General features: G+C 35.1%; 1 protein-coding gene across 4 annotated transcripts in view; it reads left to right on the forward strand.

Moving 5' to 3' along the window:
- Positions 1-15328, forward strand: part of WDR27 (WD repeat domain 27) — a 103132-nt gene that overhangs the window by 46416 nt on the left and 41388 nt on the right. For all 4 annotated transcript variants that reach the window (XR_014953826.1, XM_085575445.1, XM_085575446.1 and 1 more), the window contains one exon: positions 5856-5954. Coding sequence is in view for 3 of the 4 variants with exons in the window: in XM_085575445.1 (XP_085431571.1) it covers positions 5856-5954 (99 nt within the window). In the remaining variant the exon portion in view is untranslated. The remainder of the gene's footprint in view (positions 1-5855; positions 5955-15328) is intronic.

Raw genomic sequence — 15328 nt, forward strand, 5'->3', positions numbered from 1 at the left:
CCCCATAAATATATTATTATTCACTTGGTCTTTCTGTGGCTCTATTCTGATTTATAAAGTGGAGATTGGCAATGGTATCTTTCTTCTCTCCTCTTGTCTAAGAGTTTAGATGAGGCCTGTCTCTGTTTGTTACTCTTGTGACAGCTGCTCTGATCTTCTTTATGTGAAATACTTCCATCCTTGTGTCTGTGGTGTGATAAACTTAAAAGCTGCATCTGATTTGGTTAAAAATGGCATAAAATGATACCAAAGAAGAAACACCTCAGGAAACCCCATATGTGAATGATAAAGTTGTGTGGTCAATTTTCTCCCTTTAATAGCCCACTTCATTAGAAGGTTTTAGGTACTAGTAATGTTAAGTAAAAGACTACAAATATGGGAATTGGCAAAGATATTCTGATATAGTTGTATGTAAATGGAAGAGATAGGACTAGTTAATAGTCTAGAATGCTTTGTTCCATATCTCTTGGTAGGGTATCTTGGAGGCATCACTGAGGTTTAAATTAGGTATATTTTATATATGATAAAGTATGCTTTAATAATTTATGTGGAGAAAAGAGAAGGATATTTTCTTTACTGGAAAATTACTTTTAGAAATGTGTGATGTTGGTACTGTATTGTATTTGTTGTCTTGGTCTATACGTCGTACTACAGGGCTTGCAGAACAGAATGTATTAGATGAAGCAGTGGTAGTAACTATCTGAAGTGTTTTGGTTTTTAGTGTGATTGGTATTCCAGTAATATATTACTCCAGTTTTATTTTATGTGTCTATACTGTTTAATCAAGATAGGCTTTAACAGGAAACATCTGGAGAAAACAGCACTAGTAATGTTTACTGTGGAGAAGGCAGCACTGACATTGCTTGGCAGAACAAAATCCATAGCAGAGAATGAATGACAGACTGTGACAGCCTTTCTGCCAGCTGTTGATGGAGAAAATCTACCCCTTTCCAAAGAGAAACTATAGTTTTGTTTTAGTCTTGAGCCCGAGGTTTTTTGATTCCTTAGTAGTGTGGTTGGCTTTTAGGCCCATTTTCCTAGAAGTGGACAGAGAAATATTGATTTCTTGATCAAACAGTCATGAATTTGGGTATGCTGTTACTTATGTCTCTTTGGGTATACCTTTGAAGATGACTGAAAATCTTGGCCTTTGTAGGTTATTTTATGAACCATAGTTATGCGAGTATAAGCAAATTAATGGGGTTTTTTTGTGCTTTTTGATCAGTTCAGGCTATTGCTTATCTAGACTACTATGCCTCAGACCTGACCACCACAAAACTAGATTAGCAGCTGAGAGAGGTGGAAGATTTTCTGATGGCTATAGATGTTATTTAACTCATACTGAACAACATTTTTTTTTCAAACTGAATTTTGAGTCTCTAATTTGTTACTGTGTTAACATTGAATTTTGCTGATATTTTTGAGAGATAGGAGGAAGTGTGAGAAGTTAGCCTTTTTGGTTAAGAAAATTAATTTAAAAAAAGATACTCCATGTTCAACATAGACAAAACAGGAAGCTTAAGTAGATATGAATACCCAATATTATTTTGGAATTCATGCAGCAGTGAGGTGCTAAAAGTGAATATATATAGTTTTATATCCCCAGGGTTTTTATTTTCTCTATGTGTACCTCTTGGTCTCAATTCCTGACAGTAGCTGAATTTTGGGTATGATTGGTACATCTGGTACAAAAATCTGGTTGAAGGTCCTTTACAACACACAAACAGGAAATGTAATTATTGATATTGTTGATACAGAGGAGAATCCTAGTAGCAGTCAGAAGAGAGCCAAAGTGGGTGTGATGCAACCATGCTGCTTCATAATCAGACATGAATTCTTGGGATAAAGTTTTCAACTTTTAATTCTGTACTCTGACAGCACTATGTGTGTTGTAAAAGTAAAGGCAACCTAAATTCAGTGCTGCATAAATTTGGTATTAAAACAAATAAAACCAATCACATTCATTAGGCCTTAAAATTAGCAGATTAAATAGAAATTGAATTGGCAAAAATTTCAATTTGGAAGTTTCATAGAAGGGTGGCTTAGAGAGGGAAGTCAGATATGGTTTATGTAATTTTTTGTAGTGAGGAAAATTCAAATGTATTAGCTATAACTGCCAGAAGATTGAAAAATATCCCCTTGCCTCTTGAAAGATGACTGATATGTATAATATTAACTATTTTAATAATAAAGAGCATTAATAATGTTCACTGTCACTCATTTTTTAGTTATGTCAAAGGAAATCATGTGGAAACTGGGATCTTAAGGTAGTGGGAAGTTTCCTGTAACTACCAGAAAGACAGCCTCTAGAAGTGTCATTAAAAGGGAAAGGGACTCTGAGAAGGGTGTACTGTACTCAACATTTTGGTGCTAGGCTTGATTAGACTTTCCATGCTACCATTGTAAGTGTATAAGATATCTGGGGACTGAAAAGCATTAATCAATGCTTAGAATACTTGTGAAATCTGTTTTATGTGTGGATTTGGCACCAATGCCTATAGTTAAGGTAGTCTAATGCTTTCCACTATAATTCTGTTTTCGGTTGCTTATAAGTAAGAACATTTTGGGCTGAAATTTTCCATACTGCTGGTGTCTGCTTCAGGTTAATTATTATTTTTCTTTAGTGCAAGTAGTTCAGGAGATTTTTTAGCTTGAAATTGAGGAAAAATACATGGTTCAGTGGAATATGTGCCCCAGTATAAATAGGGAGTGATGCAGTGCAAGTCAAACACTTATATCATGTACTGCAGGATTCTGCATCAAGTTTGATGGCACTGATGGAAGTAAATGGCCAATAATATCTTATTAATAACTGCAGATATATTTTATAAAAACTTGTTAGATTACCAAGGGACTCTACCCCTCTAACATTTATGTTTTCTGTAGCTCATTTGAAATATTAGGAAAAATAGTCAATGAAAAGTGATGATAATGTAATGTAAAAGATGTGAGGAAAACATCTTTTTGTTTAAGGCCAAATTAGGTATCTTGGATACCAATGTCTTTGTTTGCTTCTTAGTTGTGTTCTTTTCCTGTGATCTGTTTGTAAAATATGTGCTTCAGCTTAAAGCAACAGCAGCAGCAAAGGGTTTTCCTTGAAACTGGTGTTGTTTTTCTGATCCCTGTACAAAAGCTGATAACAAGAAGAATTATTCTTTTATTAGTTACGTGTTTATTATTTGATTCCTTCTCTTTCCTATCCCAGGAGGCTGTAGGAGTATAAGTAGTTTGACACAAATGTATATGGTCATGGGTTGGACTAGGGGGCAATGGGAACAGATGGGAACAAGTTTTCTTTGAAGTTGAGAGAGTGAGAAAACAGAAGAAAGAACTTACAGTGAAACTCTGTAGATAAAGTGTCAATTTATCTTGCACATTCTACTACCAATGCAGTAGAATTAAGTAATTTTCCATTTGGATACAAATTCCTTCACTCAAAGGCCTTTGCCCTTCTTCTCTGTCTCTTGATACAAGTCTAGGGAAGAAAGCAGAAGCTTGTGTATGCTTGTTAGGTACTAAATACCCTGTCACACTCTGGGTTACTGAAAACTGACTACTTCAAATGTTCTTCAAATGTCTAGAAAAAGGAAATACAAGTAAGTATGTGGTTATGAGTCCAGGAAAATTCTTTGGAAGCTATTGGTACAGGTAAATTATTTTTTACTTTTGGCTGACCCTCAGCAAGAATTGGAAAGGAAATACCAATATCTACTGAATCAGTATTTTTATTAGACAAAATTCATTTTAATATAAAAAAAGGTGGTTGACTTTGGCTAAAGTCTAAAACATTATATGCACAAATGCATTTTGGGTATGGCTGAGTGCTTCCTAGACTGTTTTGTTTTCTTTACATTTGGTTTGATGAAAATCTGCTCTTCCTCTGTCATTGATTTCATATTTTCAAGCTTTTTTTAATTCTTCTGTAGCTAGTGTTAATGGTATCATTTATAATTCAGTTTATTTTCTTTTTTTCTGTAGAGAAGACTATGCTAAAATAACCTAGTAAGTATAGAATAGAAAAACCATTTGGATGACATCAGAAAATATAGCAAAACTAAAATGGTGACTGACTATAGCAGAAGAATATTTATACTGGAGTATTCCCTCTCCTTATGAGTGTTCTGTTAAAATACAATTATCTTTGGAGGTTATATTTTGTGTTGTTTTTAAACTTTTGAAGTTAAAAATAAATGTACTTTCAAACTTTAACCATATTAACTATTATTCTCAGAATTTAGACTGTCACAGGCTAGTTTAAATATCTATGGTTAAAGCTACTTAGACAGAAGCTGGGTTTATCCACTTGTTTATGAGGATGTTTTTCTTTTAATCAGATTTTATTGTCCTGCATGTCAAAATTACTTTTCCTTTCAGTTATTGGAAGAGATGATAGCTGCCACAACACAATTAACTATCCTTGCATGCAGCTAGATACTCTTCCCCTTTTTCTGTTGAACCATAACACCTAAATATTTAGGATTTATGGGGCTAGGAATAGAGTATTGGAAAGACATTTATTAGTAGTTCCCTTAGGATAGGTTTGTAAGAGTGATGTGCAATGGGCAGGTTTGTGTTCCCTGACATGTTCTGTGTGTTTTGCCTAGCAGCTATTCAATATGAGCATAGAGTCTTTGTGGTAAAGGTCAGAGGAAAGGGCTTTCCCATATCTGGTCTTTCCCATGTCCTCCAATGCTTGAGTAGTTAGATACAGGTGGGCTTCTACCGGTAGCTGTTTGTCTTGACTTTCCTCTGATCCAATGAATCGGCAACAATGAGACAATTTAGAAAAGTGCTGCATCCCAGCCTAATCTCTAGCTCAGGGCTAAGAATCATCTCTTGGAAGGTGGAAGGTAAGGGTTTGAATGTTTTTTAAGCTGAGAAGTGTGACTACAGCACCAAATACACTCTTGCTAGATTATAATTAAAGTTGCATGACTGCTTCACAGCATTTTTGAAAGGAAGGTATGAGCCAAGTGGTTGATTTAGAAACTGTGTGGAAGGGAATAAATTATCAGAATACCTGGGTTTAACAAACTTTGAAGGTTTTTTCAAAAAATAACCAAATATTATGACATCTATTTTACAGAGTGGAACAGGGACATAAAGATTAAGCCAAAAATGAACCTGGTCCTTTGCAAATTAAACTGAGACCTGGAATGGAAAACTAATTTTTACTGGGAAATTCTGGCAAAGTTGTGTAAACCAATAGATTATGATGGGAAAAACTTCAACTTCACTAACCATGCCTGTCTGTGATATGTTCTCTTGGTTAAAAGATGGAGCATGTTTCTTTGTGAATCCGAGCATTTTGTACTCTTGATTCTTCTTGTCATTGACTTTGCCGCCTCTTTCTTCCTCCTTCCATTAAAGGGAATTGAAGCCTAAAGAGGCTGACCTGGAACAGAGGTTAGACAGAGTTAAAGGAATAAAGTAGGTATTTTCCAAGGATACACCCTAGGCAGTACAAGAGATAAACAGATATGAAAGTCATCAATATCTTAGGATTGATTTATGTAATTTGGGATAATTTAGCAAATGCTTAAATTAACTCAAATTAAAAAAACCAAGAAGGATTTAGAATAATGCACTCTTTCTTCAATAAATAACTAAACTTTAGGTGTACTTCAAGAAGCAGGTAAAAAAATTACCCTTTAAAATATATTTTAAATTATATTCTTTGGAATTTAAATCCTTTCTTGTAAGTGGACTCTAATACCTTTCTAAGTTAGATAACTGCAATGATTAAAATTGTCTAACTTCTTTGTAGGCTATATATTAAGTGTTCCTACACTATAACTTAATGCTTCAAGAATGTGGGTTTTTTAATACTGAAAATATCAACTCATTTTTTTCAGGCTTACATATATGAAATGCGTTCAAGCACTTTTTTACATAAACTGGGGAGACACACAGAATCTGTAATCAATGTCAGTTTTAATCCCTCATCTCCACAGGTAAGCCATGGCTATTTTTCCTCTTTGTAATGAAAGCATGTAAAATAACTCAAAGGCCTGAAAGATTTTAAAAGCAACATTATTTTAAGTATGCTGTGTCAGAATAGCTATTGAAATAACTTTATCACAATATTTTGACAAACTGTAACTGTTGTGGTTTGAGCCTTTTAGATAGCAATAGGTGAAAAGTACTTCAAAGATGTTAGGCATTATGCACTAAGAACTTCTGTTTGTTTAGTGATCATTGTACTAGGCTAACAGCATCACATCTCAGTGTAATGGTTTAATTGTAGTGCAGCAATATATATAAAGAATGTTTTCTAAGTTGTATTTTGATACCCAAGCTTCCCTGTGACTAGTTGATCAAGTGAATTCTTTGCTGTTTTTAATCTTATGGCTTTACCTTCTTTGTTTTCATGTATTGAATTTGCATTGAAGTGTCATACTTTCTACTTTTTTTTTCCCTTACTTTAAAGGCACAACAATGGTCACTATATATATTTATGTAAGAGTGGACAGTATCTTCTGTTTACTTCACTGCCTCATCACCACTGACTATACTTGCTGCTATTAAAGATACTTAAGGAGTAAATAAAATTCATTTACTTGTAGGAGTATTATGACATTTATATATCTCCTTACATTTGTAAATATAGATGCTAGCACTTCTGTGATTTTAGAATTTCTGGAAGCTTTATTCCATATGTATGTATTGTTTGAACTGAGAAATTGATTGCTGTCTTATGGTGAACATGTATTTCTGGTCTTTGGATTCTGCAATGTTATATTCAGTCAAATGGTATGGTTTTTTAAATTTTGCACCCAAATTAAGTGTAGTGGAAGGTTTAGCACTGAATATACTTTTGCAAAAAATATATACTATAAGAATAGAACTGACTGTAGTCTTGCAGAGTTCTGATCTGTGGTCCAGCTGCTGGAATGAGTTTTGGTGGAAAACATCTCATTAAAGTTCAATTGCCAAAAGTCTAAAGGCTCAATTTCAGTAGTAGTATGAATCAAGACTTGGAAATAATTAAGTTCAGGAAAATCAGTTGTTAACCAAGGGGGCAAAATCTACAAATGGTGTAAAATAAACTTTGGCTGTGCCTCCAAGCCAGACTGGTATGAGAGTGTGCCTTGGGGCACAAACTCTTTAATACTGAATTTTATCAAACATCACACAGTCAATTAAGTACTATAGGTAGAGCGAAATCTGAAGTTCAAGAGCCACAAAGCCTTTTCTTGGAGAGCTCTTTCCTGAGAAAAAAGGCCTGTGGTCTTGAACCAGCTGATGACTCTCCCCATACGTACTGTTGGGGGAAAGATTTCAAATATGGTTTTATCAGAAACACATTACTAAAAAGCAAGGTATGTGTAAAACTGCTGCAAATTTACAGATAAAATGTAAATTTGATTAACCAAATAATTCTGCGTGATACGCACTCCAAAATGCTTTCTAAGTAATTATTTTTGGGGGAGTTACAGAAACAAAAACCAAACAAAAAATAACCCAAAAACCTACCTGGGCTTGTCAACATAGAATATAGCATGCAATTATATTCCAAGGAACCAGGATAAGCTGTTAAGCAATGCAATGATAAGCTTGTAAAGTAGAAAAGAAGAAAACCATGAATTAATCAGAAAAGAATAATCCCATACCTTGAACGAAAGACTTTGTATTAGGCAGAGTTTCCAATACTGGAAGATTTTTGTACCATTTCTACTACTGGTTAGGGATTTAAAATTGACTCTATTCTTGTGTCATCCAATCTTTGAATTAATACAATTAAGATTTATATTGGGTTCTGAACAGCCACTGCATAAAGCCCCATTGCATTCAAAGGGAAACATTGGCAGGAGAAAGAGAAATTGGTGAAAAAACAAAGTGGCTGATGAGTGAAATTCAGACATTATAACTAAGTTTTTTGCTGTGGAGACATCCAGCCAAAAGTGTGGTGTTCTTTCAGTGCTCCAGTTCAATTTTTGCTTGCAGAGCACCTGGCTTATTCCAGCCATTCTTATAACTCTCACTTGCATAAGTGTTCTTCCAGAAAAGAGGGGAAAACCCTGGATGGATATGATATAATTGTAGGGGGCATTTTTGCTTTCATTGTGTGGTATTCTGCAATAATTTATGAAATGATTGCTATGAAAGCTGGAGAAGAGGAATAAGTTAGAAAATTTGCATTTATTTTAATTTTCAAGATGATTTCTGTTTTAACTCCTTATTGTCCTTATTGTCCTGGCCTTCACTCATTATTCAAAGCTTAAGTAGGGAAGAGTGTTTATTTTACCAAAACGATTACTACCATTTCAATCTATTTTAGAGAATATACATTAAGGGCTATTGCAACATTTAACTATAACTGTAGTTATTAACTATAACACATTTGAGTCAGTCTAAGTTAAAAAAGGGGCAAGTCTTATCTTCCAAATAGAGAAACAATAAGTAATCTCTGTTTTTGAAGCAGGATAAAAGCAAATGAGGACACAATTCTCATCTGCTGGTTGTGTGAAGTTGAATATTGGCATATGCTGTGATAGAAGTTATTATTTTATGACAGAATCATGACTTTGAAATCAGTGTGCATTGCTAGCACCCTATTGATAGGGTGACATGTAGTTTCATGCTTTTGGAGAGGTGAGCCTGCACTTGCTGTCGGTCAACTGGCCTGGCTGAGAACCTTCTAATGCAGAGTATTATTAAAATTGGGGGACAAATCAGAGATGACCAAGAAAGAGAGAGACTATTTAATGTTCTTCCTGTTTAAAGAGAAGTCAGTATGTTCTCATGTGTCTTGATATCAATTCTTAAAGTCTCTGCTTATTTCATTTTTTTGTTAAATGTTCCTTATGCAGTTTAGGAGAAATGCAGTCTTTGCAGGAAGACTGTCTTTGCCAAAGACTGTACTGCAGTTTATGTCTGGTAAGAAGATATTTCCTTTATCAACATCCAGCCAAAGGAGACAGTTGCCTTAAAAAAAAAAAAAATAGAGCCTCCTGCTGACCTTTTCTGAGGATGAATGTATTTGTCCTTGTCTTGAACTATTAGCCAAATCTGTGTACTCACATTTGGTTAATCTCAGTGAAGTGAATGAAGATATGGAGTGGAAATTTCCTAAATTTAATGAACATACTGGTTTAATTTTCTATTCAAACTACTGTTTGAATTTAATCAGTCTGATTAAATTTTATCAATATTTTATTTTTATTCCCCATCATGATCAATATCCTTCTCTTTTTCATCCTCAAATATACAAATTTATTATGATGGTATTATTAAAAAAAAAAGAAGGGACAGCAGTTAATGCAATTTGTCCTAATCTTTCATGGTTACAGATCAACTTGTAAATGGTACCAAGATACTCATGTAAAGCAGTTCAAGGCCAGCCGCATGTGCCCTTTCTTATTCTGTAAGACTATAAGACTTATGAGAGGTAGAAATTGGGGTAAAAAGACCTCTTCAAAAGGTAACAGCAGCACCTGTTATTGTTGAGCAACCAAATTATTGTGACATGAATTAAACTTTGGGGTTTTTTATGTAAGATGGTGTTTTTTAAAAAAATATTAGCAGTCATTGACTGATACAACTGTGTAGTATACAAGCCTACCACATGTTAAAAATCTTGAGATAGTCTTCAGGTTTGTAGAAACACATAACTGTTCAACTTTCAAACTTTCAACAGTTAAATGGATTTAAAAAATGAGTCAAAGCAGAGAAGTGTCATTCTAAGTATCTTTGGGGGGAAAGATCTTCAGCTCTACCCACCTTTGGGAGATTCTCAAAGTGTGCTTAGTTTCCTACAGTATCTTCTTTGGCTGCTGCCTTTAAACCAGTAGTTATGTTTGCAGATCTTGGCCCTTGCCATTTTAAAAACTGCTTTGACAGAAAAGAACATAGTTTTGGGCTGTTCCACTCTCCTGCTTCAAGGGTGGAACCTGTGGATAACTAGGCTACTAGTGTCATGCAGCAGATAGTACTACTGAATTTATTTCAATCCCTGAGAATTCAAAACAGAGGTAATTACTGAACATGTATGTTATTGTTTAAAGCAGAAAGATAATTTCGTTTTCAGTTTCTAACAAACTCCTATAATGTTGTATCAGTATATTAAAATATGAGTTGATGTTGTGTAGTGCAAAAATTATAAGAAAAAATCCTTGCAAGTAAATGTGAAAAACACATGAAGCAGGATGGCAGATTTTAAAAGCGAAAGAGCCTTCTATAAGCTAGAAAGAACAATATAATTCAGTTTAATCATTGAATACTCCATGCATTTTAAATGTGTTGCCAGCAAAAACCAGCTGTACACCACATGATGTTAGATAAATATGCTTTCATAGGCAAGCATCTGAATTCATATATTTGTCATAAAATCTTTATGGTACTTCTTACAAGGGTAGATACTTTATTGAATGGCACTGCTAGGCTGAAAGAGCTGGTAGGGAACAATTGGTTACTCTGCTGTTCAGTGTGAGTTTGGTTTACGAATTATCTAGACAGGCTTCCCTGTGGACTGGAAAGAGAAAAATGGCTGGGAGTGGGAAGGAGAGGCACTAACTGTAGTCATAGGGATAATCTGGAGAGCAGGCATCTTCTTGGAAACTGTCAGAGTGAAGAGAGAATGGTAGAGACTAAGCACTGGAGGAAAAGAACATATGTATGGAGTGAAGTGATGATGTTGGAGAGATGAACAGAGTGCCTAGAGGGATGGAATGAAAGCCCTAAGTAGGAGATGAAAGCTGCAAGGTTAAGAATTATAGTTTCTGAACTTCTAGTTAAGCCTTGTTTCTGAAAGAGATAGGAAAAGTGACCTGTGTTTCGGAACTGCTGAGAACCAGAGGTTGCTCTTAAAAGTTCTGAAAATTGGTGAGTTCAGTGTCTCAGAAAAAATCCCATCTTTTTGAAGGAAGTAAAGGGAAGCTTCCAATTGAGATAAACCTCACTTGTTCCCTTCACGCACTACATAACTGTCTTGTAAGAGCCAATAATACAGTATTGAAAGGTATAAGCAAGTGAGCATCTGCTTTTCATGCTTCATGAAGGGGCATGTAGAAAAGTATTTTGTGAAGTGTTCTTTGAATACAGTCTCCTCCTCCACCCAGGAGGAGGTGAAGTGAAGATTTGCCAGACAGGAAGAACTAAAGGACTAATGCTTAGGAGTTTGTTCAGCTACATTTTTTAATAGAGAAATAGAATTTACAATTTAATTATCTTATGTAGCACTTTAGGAAGCTGTCAAGGTATCTTGTTTCTTTTTTGGAGAGTGTTTCATTTAACTCACTCAACAGATAGTATTCATAGAATGGAGTTGAACATTTGCTGATACTAGAAATTATTTTGTGGGAAGTTTCAGTTCTAAAGTTTCTGGGTTTTTCATTTAGAACAGGTACAAAGCTTCTTCCTCCATTTCAATTAAAATTCAGGCATTTCCATTCCAAGAAGATTCTCCCTTCTTGCATAGTCTTTGAGAAATTTAAAGCCAAATTAATAGGCAGTCATGATACAGACGTATAGTGGATGTATAACAAATCAGAGTTTAGCCATTAAAATATATTTAGGTGAAGTACAACCAAAATGAAGTGTGGAATAAGCTGCATTCTAAATGAGCTTTTGGAAAAGGGAAAGCTAAATCTTAGCTAACAGATTCAATATGAAAAGAAAAACAGACTCAACTTCTGTCTTAAATTAAAATAGCAACATAAAATGATTCCAGCTGACTGATGGATTATGATATAGTCACATCAAATATCTTGGCCCAGCTCCTGGCTGTATCTGAGCTGTGTTCAGCATAAAGGGAGAAAGGCGCGAAGCAGAAATTCTTTAAAGCTGTCTTTCGTGTCCCTCTTCTTCCAGTCCACTTCTTGAAGTGCTTGATTCTGCACTCCCTAACAAGTTTTCCCTGTGAGCTGATCTGGCAACTGGGGGGACTTTTGCTTTGTCTTCTTGCTTTTAGGGCTGTGCTGTGTGGTGGGTTAGGCAGGGAAAAGTACATATTGATAAGGGGGTCCTCTGCCCTCTTATAGAAATATTTACCATCTGCAATCACCACTGTTCCTAGCTGCCGTGCTCCTGAAGAGTGGTGTTTGAAATATTTAAACATTATGGTAATACAAGCATTAAAATATTATTTTGTCACCTGAAGGGACTGATTAATCTATGCTTTAATTTTTGGTCAGTCCTAAAATGATCAGGACGATCCTTGTAGGTTTCTTCCATTCTAATTCTGTTCAGTTCTTTTTAATTCTAATTCAATTTCTAATTCAAATTTAAATTTGAATTGTATTGTTTCTATCTCCTCCTTTCCCTAACAGTACAGGCTGAGGAAATCACTCGTATTTCTTCCCAGCCCTGGATTAGTAGAAGGGACTGAATGGCTAATCATGTTCCAGCCTACATATATCGGCTGTGTCCCTTTGTGGGAAGAAGGCATGAACCTTCTGATGGGTGTGAGAGCTGTAGATCATCTTATGATGATTTGATGGACTGGACAAATTTGCAGAAAGCATCTGGGAAGCATGGTTTTTTAGTTTGTGTTCATCAAGTTCAGCTGGGTTTCCATGGGATGTCAAACCCCTGCATCTCTGACACTTGTAAGGCTCAAAGACAAAGTGCTTAGTCTGAAGCAGGGTGGGCTCCTGAACTAAATGATTGCAAATGTTTTTGAGGCGAGCAATACCAATACTTTTTCATTTCTCTGTGGATTTTTTTTCTCCCTGTAATCAGTTTTAGAAATGCCTGTCCTGTTTTCTGTGGGACAATAGCTAAAAAAAGATCTTGAGAGCAGCACATCTCATTAGAGCAAAGGTCCATTGGCCCAATGCTCTTCCTCAATGTGGTCAGCCATCATTGTCTAAAGGCAAGCTTATGAGCTGGGCAGGGCTGCCTCCTGCCAGGATCCAGAGAGCTGAGGCCTCCTACAGCTGGGACTGGCATTCTCTGGAGCCTCTGACCACACAGTGTCCTGCCAAGGACCCAGGAGATGTTCCTCAGCTCATCCTGGGCCCTGCAGTCATGTCTGAGTGATGCTGCAGGTGTGTCCACTTGTGACCTTGTTTCCTTGATGGGCCTGGCACTGCAGATAGCTGCTCTATGGATGCCTCAGACTGGGTCAGAGCTTCTTAGGCAAAACTCCAGGCAAAACATAACATAATTATTCAATTTTATTCTATTTCCTGTACTCACCATGAGTTGAATAAAGATGAGACTATCATTTGCCTGAAATGCCTGGGGTTTTCAGCTCAAAAACCACTTTCAAGGACATGTCACAAAGATTACAAGTGGAAACAAGATTTTTATTTATTTTCTTTTGTTTTTCTGAATATGTTTCAGAGCCAATGCTCACAAGAATTAAAACTGTCTCACAGTATTCAGATTATTCAAGGTTTCTTACAGCTAATGCAGACATGTCACATCTTATCATTTAGTGGTCTTTTCTAAATTCCAATGATGTGTTAAAATCTATTTATTCATTATTATGGATTACTGAGTACAACTTTTATATAAGATAAAAATTATTTTACAAGCCAGTTTTTCTCTTGGCATGACTCTATAGACTTTGCTCTCATGAAGTCTCTATCTTGTGTCTTGTTAAAATGAAGGAATTATTTTTGTATCAAAAATGCTTAAAGATTGGCCGATCTTTTTATCTAGAATTTTTTGGACAAAGTGATGCCTTTTGCTTATTAACAAGTGGAAACTCAAGCATTCATTTAGAAAATTAATTAACTTGATCAAGGGAAATGCAATAGCTCTGTTGAAGAGACTTTGAGAAATAAGGATAGGTAAATCCTAAAGAAATATCTGGAATTGTGCTCTACCCATAGGGTGTATACATTTATCATCTATGTATACCATATCCATTATATCTAGACACATTAAAAATGCACTTAAAATTAATGAAAGAAGCACGTTTGTGATAAAGTGTGAAATCTGTGAAATTCTACATTGAATTAATAGTGCTGGGAAATTTTTTTTTAAAAAGTTGCCTTTTTTGCTTCTACAGATATTTGACCCAGATTACAGAAAACAGTTTTATTAATGAATTTATAATATGTTGTTTACTTTCAAATTTAGCAATTTAATTAAATATGAAATTTTGAAACAAGTGGAAAAATGAAATTACTTTGTTGTGCAACATTTACTAACACACATCTTAAAAACTGACAAGTGACATATGAATCTTGTTTCTCATTGTTATGCCAAGATAAATTTCTGGCAAAGACTTTTTATTAGTGTAGCCAAAAGCAGATAGAGTGCTCATAGTTTTAAATCTCAAATTATAAATTTGTATATTCAGCAGAAATAATTTTTTTTTCCCCCCTCTTGTTTACAGTCAAGACAGAATCCTCTATGGTCTCACAGTATATATTCAAAACTCATGGCCATAAATCCAACAGTATTTCTTAGGACTAGACCTTGCATTGTAATTAGGGGATAGGAAGCTTCCTGAGTTGTAACACGTCTGTCACGTATGACTTTCTCACATATAATCTCTATGGATCATCTAAAGATTTAAGGAACTTCCTTCTTCTCTATCTTCTATTATGCAGTTCTGTTTTCACTAAACTTTAAGTGTTTTTGTGTTTTGGGTTTTTTCTCATTTTAAGCATTTGGAAAAAAAAAAAGCTGGATCTTTCAGAATGTTGAAATTTGCTGGAGATATTTTAGTGTTCAGAAACTGCATAGATAAGGTGAAAATTAGTAGATCTATCATTATGAAAAATGTTCCTCACTGGTAAAAATGTTAAAAGAAAAATTATTGATATGCTGGTAGCATATTTCCCAGGATGAGCAATGGACTCCACAGGGAAAATAATTCCTGAATATCTATGGCAGTTCAAAAGTTTTGAAGGCCAGCCTTTCCATACCCTTTTCCCCCTAGCCCTGTACAGTCTGGCTTACTGAAGGCAGTAAGCCTGCAAAGGCACCAGTTGGTCACCACTGTTTTAAAAATAAATCACACTGAAATATAACACATGCCATAGCAAGATAAGATGATGCCTTTTACAACTGAAATTCTAGGTTTGAGATAGCATGATGAGTGTAGGATAGGAGCCTTTGTAGAACAAAGTAATTGAAATTTAATTGCCCACTTTGACTTTAGACAGAACACTGAGGGTGAGAAGTCTTTAGTAGTTAAAAACAACATCTGATTCCAGTTATGAGATTTTAGCTAACCTTTCTATATTAAAGAATTTTGCAAATAAGTGTATGATGCCAAGTATAATAAATAGTATAATAATAAAAACCCCAGAAATTATAGAGCTATCATTCTAAGAAAAAGCATAGAGCAAGATTACAGTTTATGAAAAGAGTATGACATAAATGCTACCCTTTCAAGCATACATAATTCTTAGAATTAGAAATTCCT

This window comes from Lonchura striata, chromosome 3 (genome assembly GCF_050655825.1).
Source record: "Lonchura striata isolate lonStrDom1 chromosome 3, ASM5065582v1, whole genome shotgun sequence".
In the NCBI taxonomy this organism is placed as follows: Eukaryota; Metazoa; Chordata; class Aves; order Passeriformes; family Estrildidae; genus Lonchura; species Lonchura striata.